This window comes from Macrosteles quadrilineatus, unplaced genomic scaffold, assembly GCF_028750875.1.
Source record: "Macrosteles quadrilineatus isolate MER2022 unplaced genomic scaffold, UCM_ALF_1.0 Scaffold_4__1_contigs__length_99947679, whole genome shotgun sequence".
NCBI classification, from domain to species: Eukaryota; Metazoa; Arthropoda; class Insecta; order Hemiptera; family Cicadellidae; genus Macrosteles; species Macrosteles quadrilineatus.
The window spans coordinates 44,996,554-45,015,332 of NW_026542597.1; the positions used below are offsets into that span (position 1 = coordinate 44,996,554).

General features: G+C 33.7%; 2 protein-coding genes across 7 annotated transcripts in view; one reads left to right on the forward strand and one right to left on the reverse strand.

Moving 5' to 3' along the window:
- Positions 1–18,779, reverse strand: part of LOC128991611 (uncharacterized) — a 43,215-nt gene that overhangs the window by 17,505 nt on the left and 6,931 nt on the right. The gene's annotated exons all lie outside the window — the stretch shown is intronic.
- The window catches only part of LOC128991610 (serine/threonine-protein kinase OSR1), a 91,046-nt gene that overhangs the window by 12,779 nt on the left and 59,488 nt on the right, over positions 1–18,779 (forward strand). For 3 of the 6 annotated variants that reach the window (XM_054414636.1, XM_054414638.1, XM_054414643.1), the window contains exon 2: positions 4,630–4,812. The exons of 2 other annotated variants lie outside the window; for them this stretch is intronic. In XM_054414636.1, coding sequence (XP_054270611.1) covers positions 4,751–4,812 — 62 coding nt within the window. In that variant the 5' untranslated portion in view covers positions 4,630–4,750. Of the gene's footprint in view, positions 1–4,135; positions 4,174–4,629; positions 4,813–18,779 lie in introns of those variants that run through there. One more of the 6 variants, XM_054414640.1, reaches the window with a different exon arrangement.

Consider the following 18,779-nt stretch of genomic DNA (forward strand, 5'->3'; position numbering starts at 1 on the left):
TAGATAACTTGATCTAATCGTTATTAACAGTTCCCACACTCCGGACTGCTCACATTTACTACTTCCTTCACCACTTCCTACGTCGTGAACCTGTTTCCCTCCCTTCCCATAGCATTTTAGGATTGCAGATTCCTTAATCTAATCGTCATAAACAGTTCCCACACTCCAGACTGCTCGCCTTTACTACTTCCTTCACCACTTCCTACGTCGCGGACCTGTTTCCCTCCATTCCCATAGCATTTTAGGATTGTAGATTATTTAATCTAATCGTCATAAACAGTTTTCACACTCCAGACTGTTCGCCTTTACTACTTCCTTCACAACTTCCTACGTCGCGGACCTCTTTCCATCCCTTCCCATAGGATTTTAGGATTGCAGATTCCTTATTCTAATCGTCTTAAACAGTTTCCACACTCCAGACTGCTCGCCTTTACTACTTCCTTCACCACTTCCTACGTCGCGGACCTGATTCCCTCCCTTCCCATAGCATTTTAGGATAGTAGATAACTTGTTTTAATCGTTATTAACAATTCCCACACTCCGGACTGCTCAGCCTTGCTACTTCCTTCACCACTCCCTATGTCGTAGACCTGTTTGCCCTCCTTCTTTATACTATTTCAGAATTGCAGATACATAAATGCCACAGACGGTTCCCACACTCTGCACTGCTAGCATTACTACTTCCTACACCATTTCCTACGTCATGGACCTGTTTTCCTCCCTTCTCGTAGCATTTTAGGATTGTAGATACCTTAATGTAATTCCCATAAACAGTTCCCAGACTCCAGACTGCTCGCCTTTACTACTTCCTTCACCACTTCCTACGACGCGGACCTGTTTCCCTCCATTCCCATTGCATTTTAGGATTGTAGATTCCTTAATCTAATCATCATAAACAGTTTTCACACTCCAGACTGCTCGCCTTTACTACTTCCTTCACCACTTTTTACGTCGCGGACCTCTTTCCATCCCTTACCATAGGATTTTAGGATTGCAGATTCCTTAATCTAATCGTCTTATACAGTTTCCACACTCCAGACTGCTCGCCTTTACTACTTCCTTCACCACTTCCTACGTCGCGGACCTGATTCCCTCCCTTCCCATAGCATTTTAGGATTGTAGATAACTTGTTTTAATCGTTATTAACAATTCCCACACTCCGGACTGCTCACCCTTGCTATTTCCTTCACCACTCCCTATGTCGTAGACCTGTTTGCCCTCCTTCTTTATACTATTTTAAAATTGCAGATACATAAATGCCACAGACGGTTTCCACACTCTGCACTGCTAGCCTTACAACTTCCTTCCCCATTTCCTACGTCATGGACCTGTTTTCCTCCCTTCTCGTAGCATTTTAGGATTGTAGATACCTTAATGTAATTCCCATAAACAGTTCCCAGACTCCAGACTGCTCGCCTTTACTACTTCCTTCACCACTTCCTACGTCGCGGACCTGTTTCCCTCCATTCCCATTGCATTTTAGGATTGTAGATTCCTTAATCTAATCGTCATAAACAGTTTTCACACTCCAGACTGCTCGCCTTTACTACTTCCTTCACCACTTTTTACGTCGCGGACCTCTTTCCATCCCTTCCCATAGGATTTTAGGATGGCAGATTCCTTAATCTAATCGTCTTAAACAGTTTCCACACTCCAGACTGCTCGCCTTTACTACTTCCTTCACCACTTCCTACGTCGCGGACCTGATTCCCTCCCTTCCCATAGGATTTTAGGATTGTAGATAACTTGTTTTAATCGTTATTAACAATTCCCACACTCCGGACTGCTCAGCCTTGCTACTTCCTTCACCACTCCCTATGTCGTAGACCTGTTTGCCCTCCTTCTTTATACTATTTTAAAATTGCAGATACATAAATGCCACAGACGGTTTCCACACTCTGCACTGCTAGCCTTACAACTTCCTTCCCCATTTCCTACGTCATGGACCTGTTTTCCTCCCTCCCATTACATTTTAGGATTGCAGATACCTTAATTTAATCGTCATAAACAGTTCCCACACTCCAGACTGCTCGCCTTTACTACTTCCTTCACCACTTCCTATGTCGTGGACCTGTTTTCCTCCCTTTCCATAGCATTTAAGGATTGCATATACCGTAATCTAATCGTCATAAACAGATCCCACACTCCACACTGCTACCCTTGACTATAGAATCTAGTAATCTTCAGTATAATCTTTGCTCAATAGTAACAACTGATGTTTTTCCTTTTGTACTGTGTTTTGTTTTGCTAGTATACTGTGGATAGACAAATTACAAGCTACAAGTCTTTTGTTTACTTTTTCCTTGTTATTTAATTCAGCCAACATGGTTACCTAGCAACCCATAAGACTAATGTTAAAATATGTGATTTTCAATTTCATTTTTCTACGTAATTAGATTTTTGATGGCAGTTCTAATTGCAGTAAACTCGTTTTTAGGCCAGAAATAAGCTATATACAACATTTGAAGAAAATCGTCGGAACCGTTTTCGAGATCTTTGTGCAAGCAAGCATACATACATACATACAAGCAAACATTGCTTGTATTAGAGTATAGGATATCCAAGGTAAAGATGATCAACAACCTAAGCACAAATCTGTTGTGACGAAAGGTGATCTGAGGAACTTGTTTACTATGAGAAATTAAACAGGAAGGAATGCGGTTACATATGGTTTATGGTTTTACATTCTAAAAGAATACTGTAATACAGCCTAATCATTCATTTTAAACGATAATTTATAAGTTAATTATAAAGGTAGTTAAAACAAATTAAAAAATCTTATAATGTTACAAAAAAACATTAAAACTGTACGCGTGATTTCATGTCATACTAAGATGCATCAAGTTGCACATATTTTCTAAACCCTAAAGGTACAGTTTTTTCCATAAAGTACCTCTGGAAATTCACTTGCAATATAGAAACACTAAACATATGTTTTTTAGAACACATGCCCAGTTAAATAATTTGGCTTACGAACAAGACCTAAAATACACAGTGTTGCTCGTCATTTGAAATACACATATTCAAAGAAAAGCACAGATAAACAAGTGATTATTTAACGGTGCATACGATCTAAAGAGTCTATAGATAGTTAACAAGTAAATATTTGTCCATGTTGATCTAGCCTACAATTTGACAAAATCATTGACTTTTTATAAATTATAGTTCAATCAAGTGCAATGGACTCGAAACATATTTAATATTATTATTACAACTGTTTATCAAATAACTTCTTGATCAGCATCGAACGTGTTATTAAATAACCTGAAAGCAAAAAAATATGTCATTGAGTGGAATATTTGAAATATAGTAAAAAGACAAAGTGTTGAAATAAAAGTAAACTGTGTTGCATTGAAATCAGAATAGAAAGTAAACAGCATTTGATAATAAACATTTAGGTTGCTATGGTAACAACTATAGCTTCATATGTTCGTTCATACAGGGCGTTCTTTGTAGATATATATCCTGTAGTTTGTATTACAGCACTTTTGACTATTTTATAGTCAATGATGGTAAGACTTAAAAATTACGATTGGTAGTTTTGAACATGTTAATTTTGTTAAAGTGGAAAATATAAATGAATAACAGACTTTTACAACAGTAAGCGTAGTTGAAACTCAATACAATCATACACTAAATTGGTGTACCACTTGACATTATAACAATATTATAAAAAAGTAAAGAACTGTGTTATTCTGCTCTATGTCATGTAAATCATTTTCCCTCTTTATACTTTAGTTACGTAAATTAGTACACGATTTAAATATTACACAACACGTTTTATTGCTCTAAGGCTGCATCTCCCAAAATAATATAAATATGAGTCTCTGATAAACAGATTAAAGATTAAATTAAAAGCTGTTTGTCCCCAACCTCTACATCTAATAGACAGCCAGTGATGCATCTAATTCAACCAGCTTAACATCTGTTAAGATCTCGATAAAGATTAGATTTCTTAAAGATATAAATTACATACACCGTTATTATAATGGTTCTTTTAGTCGTGGTTTAGTGATACGTAACGAGTTTATAGTTCAAACGTTTTTGTGACTACAAAGAGGAATAATTTAAGTAAAAATAATCGATACCATTAGTTTTATTGTGCTGTGGTAGTGTTATGTTCAACTTTGATTAATAAACCTTTAAAGATATGCAAGATATTTTGGAGAATCCGTAAGTAATCATTATTTGTACTAATTAAAAAACAGTTTATCACTCGCAGCATTTTTAGCGTCATTCGAAACAAATGTTAGTTAATAAAACGTTTTCAAATTGTTAAGAAATTATTATGATGATCATTACTCCTAAACTAGTATTACAATGGTATTACTTATTTATACATTCCCAATACTATTTTAAAATATTTAAACTTCAAATATTTTCTCTTGTCAGTAAAGTATACACATCTTTGCACGAGTATTTTACACTTTTTTTACTCGCTACCAAAACTTTTAGAAATCGTGCTACACACATAATATCGTACATCTCCCGGAAGAATATAAAAATTACCATAGTCTTTTTTATATCTATACATTTTGCCAGTTTATAATATTACACCAGTTTTACTGTAAAATAGTTTTCACAGCCAAACCGACCGCCATCCAACTTAATTTATTTCGTTCCTAATAGTTTAAGAAGGTCGCCCGCCAGTGGAGACTTTCGTACAGTGATCAGTAGTCAAGTGAACAGTGAACAGTGAACAGTTTTGTGATCAGTGATTAGTGATTAGTGAATCACTACAGTGACCAACATGGTGGAGAAACAAGAGGAAGAGCATCACCACATTCTGTCCGCCATCTTGAGGCCAATTAGGTAAGAGACAACTTCCTGTGGACGGCGTTGGATGGTTGGTAGACATGCAGCCGGCTCATGACTTAATGGCTCATAGATCATACACAGATGCCTCGTGCCGTCGAGACCGAATTGATTCGGTATTCGGTTTAAACAAAGCATATTTTTCTTCTGGAATTAGTTTGTTTAATTTGAAATGTTATATTAAAATTTACACATTTTAATGTATTGGTCCCGAGTGTGAGATAGTTGGTTACCTGTGGTCATCGTTATAGCAAGGATCATAAAAATGACCTCCCCGAAAAAATCCCTTAAATGTATTCGAAAGGGTGGTGTCAATGCCCCACTTTCCTTACTGTATAAATGCCGGGAATATTTTATTTATGCGTCGAAGGGTAAATAGCCTAAACAATCAAAATGCATATATTTTTTGCAATTACGATTTTAAGAACTTGAATTACATTAATTACATTTTTCGCTGAATACCTTTTTCACATAGTATCCCCGGCTAGCTTGTATTGATTAGGCTGGTATTCACCGTGCGAATAATAAACTTATATCTTAATAACGCTGTCCTAAAAAGGTAATTTATTAAATTCATAAGTTATACTAACCCACCGTTGGTTAATTTGTATAAAACGCCCTTTGTTTCTACGTACCTCAATCTGAAAACCCCCAAAATCTATAGAATTAAAGGCACCATCAATCATGTATGTTTAAAATGTTTTTCTATGAAAATATTTGTAATTTATTTAACTGTGATTTTAACATTACTGAAGATTAACGAAATAAACGATCGTGCATGTACTAGTCTTAAGACTTCCTGTAAGATTGACAAAAATGGGGATAACTAGGCATATATGTTTAATTTTTCATGAGTAAGCTTGACTATGCACACGACGTTAAAATATTTTTCACTGTTCCACAGCAGATTGTATATTTAGCTGAGACAAATTTGAGGAAAACATTGACCAATTTGTACCACTTAGCCGTGAATACTATCAACAGAGTGTTAATTATAGGTTGAATCTCCTTGCCTTGCATCCTGTATTTACTTTGGACTCATCGTTACATGCCGTAGCCGTACGATGTCTAGAATGCATACGATCAGTTTTATATTCATTAGAGATGCTACCGAAAAGCAATATACTGCATATAATTACATTTCTTGAATAACTTCATGATCAGTATCGTACGTGTTATTAAATTACCTAAAAATACGTCAAATAACACTTTCAATAATATATTTACACTTATACTGTTTACTCACAAGACGGTAAATACATATACCGACCCTTTGGACACCGACCCTATAATATATGACGTGCTGCTTAGGACCGGGGTACTTTTAACAGTTTCTGCAATGTTATAGAAAAAAGGATATAGCTTTTGAATAGAACTCCTCTTTCACATAATTTCTTGCATGCTGTTCTTGATTTGTTATTATTATTTTTTTTAATAATGGTTTGTTTAAACTGTCGATACATCGGATGTTCTTCATTTTTGGTCTCCTAGGGGTAAAAGATGGTATGTATAGAATTTTATTTTATTTTCCAGATCACTGTGCTAAATATACAAATTGATGAATTTATGAATGGATATAAACTTCTCTCTTAACTCCTCCTGGCACATCAGTTGCTAAAATACTCACGAAACGGACAAAACTATTACATCTTCTAATATTAAAACTATATCTCGCTCTAATCTGTCTAATTAAGAATATAAATGACCTCGTAGCCTCTTTGGTTAGTAAACCATAAACATTTGTTAATGATGCGTATTTAATGATTATTTTTTCCATTTTGTTTTGTTCAAAAGTAATCAGGAAAATTAAATTCAGTATTCCAGTTTGAAGGCTAAGTACAATCAGTTGGGGTATAATAGTCCAAACCAATTTAATTTACTGCCATAATAAATCGCGTTTAGGTAATTTGTTAATAGTTGGTGATTTAAAAGCGCCATTGTTATAATTCATTTTGGAATGAAAGATAGAGAATGGTGAATGATTGCCCTTTACGATCACCACCAGAAGGGGTGTTTTAGACTGTTGGATTCCACCATTTAAATGAAGCAACGCTAACTTGAATGTGCTTGAATAGACAACTAGATTGTTTCTGAAAATCCGTGGGTTTTCAGTAGATTTCAATGATTTGACACAGAATTGATAATTTGGATATAATTGTGTAATATTGGTGTGCTTATTGTAAAACAAATTATATTTTACGATTCTTCTATTATTATGTGAGCCATACAGTATGTCCAAATAAATCAAACACACCATTAGAAAACTTAAAATTTCGGACAATTTTTTTCGTAATTTTGTAATGGATAAAGTCTAATAAGAAATTAATAGTTATATATAACCTGATGTGTTTTGGTATTTAAACTGAAACGATATACAGTCGACACTGTTAAATAAATAGTTCATAAAATTAATTTAACTGTGAGTCATAAAATAATTAAGGATATTTCATTCTATTTTCTACCAAATTATATCACGTAGACATTAAATATGAGTTAAAAAGTAACACGATATATGTTATTTAAGTTACTGACATGACCGTAGACGAACCATCGCGTGACCTACTGTGGACTCTACCTATAATTGTGGAAGGTAATGCCTTCAACATGCTGTATGCTGTCCGCAACACTGCACTGCGCACATATTGAGGTACAACGGCGTCCTCAAATCTAATTTTATGAAAAAATCACCAAGCAATAAAAAATAGTAAAACATATATTTTTATATGATTTTTTTTTTAATTTTACATTGTTATGGGGGTTTTGATTTAAAGGCCTACTGTGTGGACAGTGGTATTATTTTGGAATATACTTAGCGAAAAACATGATCGCGCCCCACACTGTATTTGCCTTACAATAATAGTTACAGTGGAACCTCGATAACAAGAAGACCCTTGATAGCAAGTGTCATTTTTTAAAATCCCCTAGAATTTATTTTACCCCTAATCACATGTTATTGCAAACCTTGTAAGAAGACAACATTAATAAGTCTTATTTTATTTTATAGTCGCCATGAGAGTCTTGTTATGAAGGTTCTACTGTATTTCTAATATCCTGCATCTATATTAAGATTAAAAATATTACAATAGTGATGAATTTATTTACTGATCATTTTTATGGAGCTTGTTTCATAATACTAGTTAAGACTAATATACTGTATTTCCTAATTTCTTAAAGTTATTTATATTTAACTGTGCTTATTAAGACATGGTGGGCAAAATTGTAACGTCAAAAATAATGGTTTTCTGTCCAGAAAATTTGTAACATATTAAACGAATTTTTGTCATATTCCAATAAATGTCGCGTAATTGTTTTCTACATTGATAGCATACTGTAGTCATTAAAACAAACATGTAGATATTTGCCCGATTGTATTTCAGTTTATAAAACTGTCGGATGAATTCAAGCGCTTGTTTTAAATTAGCTATGCAGTTTAAATTCGTTAGTTTTTTGCAGCGTTAACAAACTATTTTAAATCGTGCTGTGGTATTGTAACAGATAAACGGCATTTAAGTTACACTCTATATAGGCAATGGATATCCGTTTTTAAACATAATCTTATTCATAATCTTCCTTGTGATTTTGGAAGTACAGTTTTAAAAACAACGGAATAGTCAGATTTTTCGTGTGGTGTTGGTATATGATTGTGTGTGAGAGATTGTTGGTTGCGCTGTTTTTTTTTTCAATACCTGTTTTTCATGCAATATGGTTCTCAAAGAACTTATTTATACAGTTTTATTGTTTTAGTTGAAACGTTACCTTTGAGGATATGTAAACAGTGGTTGTTTTTTGTGTTTGTTTTAGATGTTACCAATGTAAACACTATCATCAAGGGGGGTTGGGTCAGTTTTAGTTCATCTGCATTGTGTTAAATTGTTTCTTCGTTTGCATACAATCTTTGACTATTAATACAAGTAAATTAAAACTACAATTAACTGGAAGCTCTAAACCAATACAATGAAAAATATATATACAAACGTTAATGTTGTTTTTGTGGTGGTACGACCATCAATATTGGCTTCCAATAAGAAACACAATTTTCATCTTATGTCTGATGTTGATACTTGTGGTGATATAAAGTTTCATTAAAAATTACCTATCCACATATTTTACTCTCTTCTGATTTACTTGGACTAATAGATTGCCATACCTTTAAAATTATTATTTTTGTACAGATAAGTATGTTAACGAGTGTTTTCAATAACGAAAACATGTTCCCCTTAAGGTCTTGCTAGCGGTCTATACTAAATATATTAAAGGTTTACTGCAACAAGTTAACAAGTATATTTGAATGAATAAATTATGAAAACGTATGATGCTGGTTAGAAAAGAGCAATTATAAATAGACTTAAACTCTACAAGTATCATGTAGTTGACACAGCGAACCGGTTTAAGTCAGTGCAATTTACAAGTGCATAGTCCCGTTCGGGAATGTTGCTGGAAGTCAACAGTCCCGGAAGATCAAATAATTTATACCTGTGCCGCTAGGTCAAAAACTACAATGTTTGCAGTGTCTGTAGATCAAAAGTCCCAGTAAGTCAAATAATACAGTCCGAGCTAAAAACGTGGTCTACGTTAAAGCAATTGACTTATTGGGAATTTGACCTAATGCAACAGCAGTTTTAATATAACGAAATACAGTAAAATACAAGTTCAGTTTCGCTGAGTCAACAGTGCCGGAAGATCAAAAGCAATAAAAGTGAACGTCGATTCAGTGTAAAGTAGACCTCCTGCAACGCTTACAACACCAACAAAACTCGCTTTTAGTTACATCGTGTTTTGTCATAATTAGAATAGAGCTAAAATTATCATATTTGGTACATAGCTTATCTATTAATGCTTCTTGCCAACTGTTTGGTCAACACTGTAAATAGGTATAGCCTTTCGTCAAAATTTGTGGCTAAAAATTGTAGAACTATTTTATGAGTTATAATGTAGTCTACAAATAAACTGTGTAAATGTATTACGCCTCGGAAGGGTTGAAACCTGTCCAAACTATCATATATACTATTAAAACGTAAATGGGGTTTTTTCACATTCTGAATCAACCAGTCGACGGATTTTCATTATTTTAGTGTTAAAAGAAAGATAATTTTGAGAACTAGGGAATGTCATAGTCATAATTATAATTAAGGGTCCCCGTTTTTTTAGAAATTAAGTTTTAATTTTAAAAAAGTCTAGCAGCCGACGCTAACCTTCTAAGCCAGCTTTTAGTACAATATAATTTGCTTAACATAACAGCTGCAAACATTCAGCATTTGTGACACAAATTCAGCATTTGGAAACAAATTTAAAGACATATTTAGAGTTGACCTATTTATACTATTTGTAATGCTGACCATTGATACATTGAATTCTTAGGTATGAGGATGGCAGATTAATTAAATATGCATAGTAAAACAGTAGGATGTTCAAATTATTTTTTAAAGGAATCTTTGTAATCATCGATTTGTTTTAGTCCCATATAATTTGTTTTAACTAACAGCTGGTTGAATGTAATATAGTTTTGAGGTCCCTAGAGGCCAAAAACACCATCCGTTCAAATTCATATACAGAGTGATCAACTCAAGGAGGCCACCATTGGGAAATCGGAAACTGTAAGAATAGAGAAAACATTAAATGGGGGACATTCCTTTATTTTTTGTGGCAGTTAAAAATATGATTTTAGTTTTTTTATCATGTTTTCTGATAGAATATGCAATTTAAAACTTTTTTAACCTTGACACTTTTTCGATAAACCCACTCGTTTAGGAATACAGCCTATGGAAAAAATACTTCCGGTGTACATTTTACATTTTTCCTAAACGAGTAAGTTTAGAGCAAAATTGCAAGAAGTAAATTAGTCTTAGAATTGCATCTACATTCCTTAAAGACTATAAAATAAAAAGTTTTCCACTTTTCAAGTTTGCCACCATTTTTAAAATATAATTCATATTTTAATGAATTGTATCGTCTTTTTGGAATGTGGATGCAATTGTAAGACTTTTTTACTCTTCGCATTTTTGCTATTAACTTATTTGTTTAGGAGCTACATGATGAAATATGTACACCGGAAGTCATTTTTCCATAGGCTGTAACTCCTAAACGAGTGGGTTTATCGAAAAATGTCAAGGATAAAAAAGTTTTTAAATTGCATATTCTATCCGAAAACATGATAAAATATAGGGTGTTCGATAAGAAATTTCAAATTTGGCCGCCATTTCGGAAAACGGTGGCTGAATTTCAAAAAACTAAAATTATATTTTTAACTGCCACAAAAAATAAAGGAATGTTTCCATTCTAAGTTTTCTCTAATTCTTACCGTTTCCGATATCCCAATGGTGGCCTCCTTGAGTTGATCACCCTGTATAGCCTATATTTATTTATTTATATATTTTTCCCGGGGGGAACCCCAGGACCCCCCTCCTTTTGACCCCCCAGGCCCCCGGTGACCCCCCCAAAATATATGTCTAGGACCGCCCTTGTCTTCTTTACCTATAAAACACATGGGATACAGCCTTTCTTCACTGATCACGTAATGCGTGATTTTCTATAAAGTCTTGGAAAAATAAAAGGTAAAATAGATAGAATACAGGTGTACTGTATGTGGTTTACACACAAATATTCATCAAACTGTGTGATAGTTTGTTATAGCAATGAACAATTTGGGAGTATCGTATTGTTTAAGTCGATGGAAAATCTCTGTTGATCCTGTTTTACAAGCAAACCAAAAAGATACAGTAGTCACCATTCTATGCGACATATTCTAACCAGAAAATTGTAATCGTATGATTCTATAAGCATTGGTAGGATTGCAAAGTACTACACATTATTTCAAGGGTAATAACAGTCACAATTTCCGCTGACTTTAAAAGAGTCGACTAAAATATTATACTAATGGACACACAAGTAATGGAACAACTAATGGAACTCACGATGTACATATAACAGTTCGATATAAGCATTGAGTATACACGTCAGTGGATACGTGTATACCCAATGATATAAGCAACGGTTCTTGCAATTTATTGCTTATTGTTTTTTAGAGTTGTTTTCGGACTAACTCTGTTTTCGGACTTACTCACACTCGTATAAGTTTGTCCATGTCGTTGATAATGTAGCCATGTTACATGGTTACACCCGTTGTCACGAATATGTTTACAAGTTTTCCGTCTGTTTTTGAATAGCGATAAATTTTTCCCCATACTTAAGAACCACCTGATTTCGTGCAATACATGTTCGTCTCAATTTTATTTGCTTCAGTAGGCATTCTTTTGGTTGATGAGGACTTCAATCGGTCCTTTCAATGATTGCTCATGAAATATAGTACTTTGTCCATTAATTGTTATTGTTTGGTAAAATGGATTAAATTATCCAGCAAACCCAAATTGAAATAGTAAATATAGTATTTCAAACAAATCAGTAACATGTTAATAATGTAGCCTACATTATTTCCTTGAATTGCATAACAGCAATTAGTTGGGCTGATCCTAATATAAATAAATCAATATGTTCTTCATAGGCATAACATGGCTTCATAACATGAGCCGCTGGGGCTGAGCCCAAGGGATTTAAAAATGTAAGGTTAGTTTGCAAATGTACGTGACACGCTCTTTCTAATGAGACATGAATGGTCAAAATCGCCTAAGAAATGCGGAGGAGTTCAACGAAAAAATTTTGTGTTGGTGTTATACAGTATGGTTGAAAAGTCCTGGATTGGCTATATTTTTTTAACAAAATAGATAAAGTAGCAGTGAGACTTGGTATATCAATAACAGCCATAAATATCTACTGTCTTAAGCTATTATCACTTTTTTATCCCTTAAGGGGGATGGACCACAAAGACTAAGACAAAATTCTTATATAATTTTAATACTGTTTTACCTGTTTTTGAAATGGCGACCATACAAATGTATGCATTTTAAGCCAAGTATGAATGGAGATGAGTGTGTGATGAGTGGAGCGATCTTGTTGTCCTGTTAGTGACGAAGGCCGACGTAATCCTTAGATACAGCTGTTAATTAATAGTCCATACAGTCAATTAATAGCAGCAGAGGTCAAGTTTGGTAGGTATCAAATTAAAGGTTTTATTCATAAAAATACATTGCCGCAAACCCAAACTCAAACGATGATGATGATAATAATGTTAATGATGTAGCTAAAACGTATCGTTTGAAATTTAACAGCTGAAAATAAGTGAAATAGAAAAGGTTTTGGTTAAATCCATCAAATTGTAATTGGACACTAGTAAGTACTAGTGCACTTGTTGCTACCTCCCCCCTTCGGTTTCATGTATTCCTCTCAATTAGTTCAAACCTAGGAGGATTAAACATTAATGTTAAATCCTCCTAGGTTCAAACCTGAAACACCCAGATCGAAACTCACCTGTCGTTATTTTAACATCGCCTTATTTTTTTTACTATATTTTTCAAAAAAGAAAGATTATATTGATTTACTTTGGATTTTAAAAAGTGAACGTTTTATTTTATTAAAGATTTAGGGCGATACGTAAATATTGTGGTGTAGTAAAGTATATTATATTGTAGTTAAGTGTTAAATTATGAAATTTTAGGGTGAATCGAGATGAATCTTTTTTATAACATGGGTCTCTCCTACCTTAACATACATACCAAGTTTCATAAACATCGGTTGGAAAAGTGCAAAGATAAATATTTTTATGTAAAAAATACAAAATGGTGGATATCTGGTTAACGAAACGATTTCGGAAAAAATGTTATCCTTGATTTTCTGTTTATTTTGACCCAAGGAATTACTAGGTAAAGTATCTCCCCGCTTATTTTTAACACCCTGTTTATGATGTATTCTTATAAGTGAAAAATGTAAGCCGGTAATACAGAAAGATGTTTTATAAATAATATGAATGTACTGGTGATCTGTATATTCATCTTTTTTTTTTCTTGTTCTTAGAACTGTAAATTATAAGTCCACTCAGCAGTCGCATCGTACGATGTAGTTCTTTCCATGCGTTGCGAAATGCTAAATTTGCCGTCCTCTTCAACCCAAGTTATCTATTGAACCACTGATTGTAAAAAATAAAAAAAAAGATATTTTACGCATCACACTTTTGGCTAAAACTTTGCCACAGACAAAACCTCTCTAACCCAAAAACAAACAAAAATCTCGCATGCTAATTTTTCATGTTAGAAATCATGATTTAAAACTATTTCACCATACATATCAATTTTTATTAATTAGATCGGTAAATAGTTTAAAGTTCCAACAAAATAGTCATCGAGTAGGACTAACCAAGAAGCTCTGTGCCAATTTTCAAAATTTTAGCACAACTTTAAGTACACCAAAACGCGAAATTATTGAAGTCATGCGTCGAGAGGACTATCGTTGTTTTTAACAGATTATACTTTTGACCTTCCGGCACTGTTGACTCAGCGAAACTGAACTTATATTTTATCTTATTTCGTTATATTAAAACTGCTGTTGCATTAGGTCAAATTCCCAATAAGTCAATTGCTTTAACATAGACCGGGAATGTTGCTGGAAGTCAACAGTCCCGGAAGATCAAATAATTTATACCTGTGCCGCTAGGTCAAAAACTACAATGTTTGCAGTGTCTGTAGATCAAAAGTCCCAGTAAGTCAAATAATACAGTCCGAGCTAAAAACGAGGTCTATGTTAAAGCAATTGACTTATTGGGAATTTGACCTAATGCAACAGCAGTTTTAATATAACGAAATACGGTAAAATACAAGTTCAGTTTCGCTGAGTCAACAGTGCCGGAAGATCAAAAGCAATAAAAGTGAACGTCGATTCAGTGTAAAGTAGACCTCTTGCAACGCTTACTACACCAACAAAACTCGCTTTTAGTTACTTCGTGTTTTGTCATAATTAGAATAGAGCTAAAATTATCATATTTGGTACATAGCTTATCTATTAATGCTTCTTGCCAACTGTTTGGTCAACACTGTGTATAGGTATAGCCTTTCGTCAAAATTTGTGGCATAAAATACCCGCAAGGACGATCTGAAAATTTCTGGTTATTATATACGTTTGTAAAAGGAGATCCATTGAATTGTAGAACTATTTTATGAGTTATAATGTAGTCTACATATAAACTGTGTAAATGTATTACGCCTCGGAAGGGTTGAAACCTGTCCAAACTATCATATACAGACTGTCCCAAAAGTCCCGGACCGGTTTAATATTTTCTAAACGACAACAGATAAATCAATAAGATTTGGTACATAAACACCACACCTAAAAATCTACTTTTTTATGGAAATATAAATTTTTTGTCACATCAGGGGGACGTCCTACAAGGAGTCAGAAGGAAATCTTAAATAGAAGCATAGGTTGACATGTACATCAAATTAAAGGTCTTTACTAGCAAAATATAATGCTGAAAATTTGAACTCAAACGGACAACCAAGTCAAGAATGACAGTGGTTCAAAGATTCATTTAATTTGCATTTGGGGGCACAGCCCTAGGAATCGGAAAATTTTTTTTAACGTAAGCATAGGTCGATATGCACATCAAGTTAAAGGTCTTCACTAGTAGATTACAATGCCGTAAATTCAAGCTCAAAAGAACGCCTGAGTAAAAAATGGCAGTCGTTCAAAGATTCAAAATGGCAGATTCAAGAAATCTTTGAACGGCCGCCATTTTGTAACGGATGATCCTTTCGAGGCGCGGTTTCCGGCATTGAACTCTGCTAGCAAAGCCCTTTAAATTGATGTGCATATTGACCTATGCTCCTATTTAAGATTTCCTTCTGACTCCTCGTGGGACGTCCCCATGATATGACAGAAAATTGATAGTTCCTTAAAAAAGTAGATTTTTAAGTGTAGTGTTGATGTGCAAAATCTTATTGATTTATCTGTTGTCGTTTCGAAAATATTAAACCGGTCCGGGACTTTTGGGACAGTCTGTATACTATTAAAACGTAAATGGGATTTTTTCACGATTCTGAATCAACCAGACGATGGATTTTCATTAGTTTTGTGTTGAAAGAAAGACAATTTTGAGAACTAGGGAATTTCAAAGCCATAATTTAAAATTAGTGTCCCAGTTTTTTATAAATTAAGTTTTAGTTTTTAAAACGTCTAGCAGCCGATGCTAACCTTCTCCAATAAGTCAATTCTTCTAGCTAGCTTTTAGTACAATATAATTTGCTTAACATAACAGCTGTAACATTCAGCATTTGTGACACAAATTCAGCATTTGGAAGAAAATTCAAATACATACTTATGGTTGGCTTATTTATACTATGTGTAATGCTGACCATTGATACATTTAATTCTTCGGTACGAGGATGGCAGATTAATTAAGTACAGCCAATGGAAAAAAGACTTGCGGTGTACAAAAAAAAAAAAAAAAAAAAATGTTGTTTCAGGAGTCCCACAAGGGTCCATTTTGGGCCCTTATCTGTATAATATCTATGTTAGTAATTTTCCTGCTATCAATAAGGTTGAAATTAGTATGTATGCTGACGACACGTCAGGTGTATGCTGGGCTCAGTCTTTTGATGAACTCAAGCAGGGCATGGCCGAATTTGTACATAAAGCCAGCTCATATTTTGAAAATATTAATTTCAAAGTCAACCTAGATAAGACAGAAATTGTAGTTTTCGGATTGAGTAGTACGGGCATTCCTCTGATAGATTTAGTTAAGGATGATGTGATCTTTGAAAGTAAAGAGTGCTGTAAGTTTTTGGGACTATATATAGATCAGACCTTAACTTTTAAGAATCATATATCTCATGTAAGATCTAGACTTTTAAGTGGAATCAGCCTCCTCAGAAGAATATCTTTTTATTTAGATACAGATACGTTAAGAAGAATTTATTTTGGTGTCATATTTCCTTTCTTGTCTTATGGCCTTATTTTCTGGGGAAGTTCTCCCGACTGTAATTTACATACAATTTTTGTTCTCCAGAAAAGAGCAATCAGACTGATAGCCAAAGTATGGTACAAAAGGTCTTGTAAAGATATTTTTGTTAATTTAAATCTCCTCACTTTGTATGGACTATACATTTATCAATTAATTATGCTTGTGAAAAATGATGTAAAGCACACAAATAAAAATAGTCAAATCCACAGGTACGACACGAGACGGAAGGATGATTTTCACCGTGTGAGGAGGAATTTCAACAAAACTGGCCGAAGTCCTTTTGTGATGGGGTCAATTTATTTCAACCTCCTACCAAACAATATAAAGGAATTAGAAGGCACTAAATTCAAAATTGCTCTGAAGAATTGGCTAGTTAAAAAAAGACCGTATTCATCAAAAATTTCAGATCTAACCGATTCGGCATAACAATTTGGAAAACTACATTTTGAGTGATCTAAGTTGAGCCCAGGTTTGTACACTAAGAGGTAATATTGTTTTATATACATTGAAATTGTATTATTTTTTCTTTTGTTTTGACATTGGTGACTTTTGTCTATGCATTGTATATATATGTTTATGGACAATAAATGATTTGATTTGATTTGACATTTTACATCATGTAGCTCCTAAACGAGTAAGTTTAGAGCAAAATTGCAAAAAGTAAATTAGTGTTAGAATTGCATCTACATTCCTTAAAGACTATAAAATAAAACGTTTTCCACTTTTCAAGTTTGCCGCCATTTTTTAAATAATATGATTCATATTTTTAATGAATTTTATGGTCTTTTTGGAATGTGGATGCAATTGTTAGACTTTTTTACTATTCGCATTTTTGCTATAAACTTACTTGTTTATGAGCTACATGATGTAAAATGTATACCGGAAGTCATTTTTCCATAGGCTGTAACTCCTAAACGAGTGGGTTTATCGAAAAAATGTCTAGGGTAAAAAAGTTTTTAAATTGCCTATTCTATCCGAAAACATGATAAAATATAGGGTGTTCCATAAGAAATTTCAAATTTGGCCGCCATTTTGGAAAATGGCGGCTGAATTTCAAAAAACTAGATACAGTAGTCACCACTCTATGCGACATATTCTAACCAGAAAATTGTAACCGTATGATTCTATAAGCATTGGTAGGATTGCAAAGTACTACACAAACATTATTTCAACAGTTACAATTTCCGCTGACTTTAAAAGAGTCAACTTAAATATTATACTAATGGACACACAACTAAATGGAACAACTAATGGAAATACTCACGATGTACATATAACAGTTCGATACATATAAGCATTGAGTATACACGTCAGTAGATAGTGTATACCCAATGATATATGCAACGGTTCTTGCAATTTATTGCTTATTGTTTTTTAGAGTTGTTTTCGGACTTACTTACACTCGTATTAAGGTTGTCCACGTTTGTCATTGATGATGTAGCCATGTTACACCCATTATCACAAATATGTTTAAAAGTTTTCCGTCTGTTTTTGAATAGCGATACATTTTTTCACATACTTATAGTCCAGGCAACGAAAGGATATAGAGGGAAATGTTTGGAACACAATTTCTGACTTCGTAACTTTGTTTAGTATAGTTATGAGGTTAACATACCAAAAGTCCCCGCCTCTAGCCCTTGTGCTGTGGGGGAGGGGGGGGGCTTGAAGGTACCATTTTTCAGTTTTTTGCTGATATCTCGGAAACCATGCGTCCAAGCGAAATTATGCTAATATACAAAATGAAAGCTTATTAAATTTCCAGCAAGTTTGTAATTTACTGTTTTTCGATATCTTGTATAGTTTTCGCGTTATTTGCTATCAAAAGTTTGTAAATTTGGAAAAATACATTTTTTCCTCATGTTTTTTGTTCTTTTTGACAAGTTGCCTCTCAAACAATGCACCCAAAAAATAAATGCTGGGCATAGGGTTGTAGAAAATTAAATTCCCTTCAATAATATATATGACTTTACTAGTTTACCTCCTTCCGTTCAGATTTTAAAGCAAATTAACCGTCAGTATAAAAAAAAATTAAATAAAATTTAAGAAAATTAATATCTAGTGTTGAGCAAGGAATTTGAAGTCTTGCAACAGCTGTTGACTATTTAATATTTCAATTTATCAC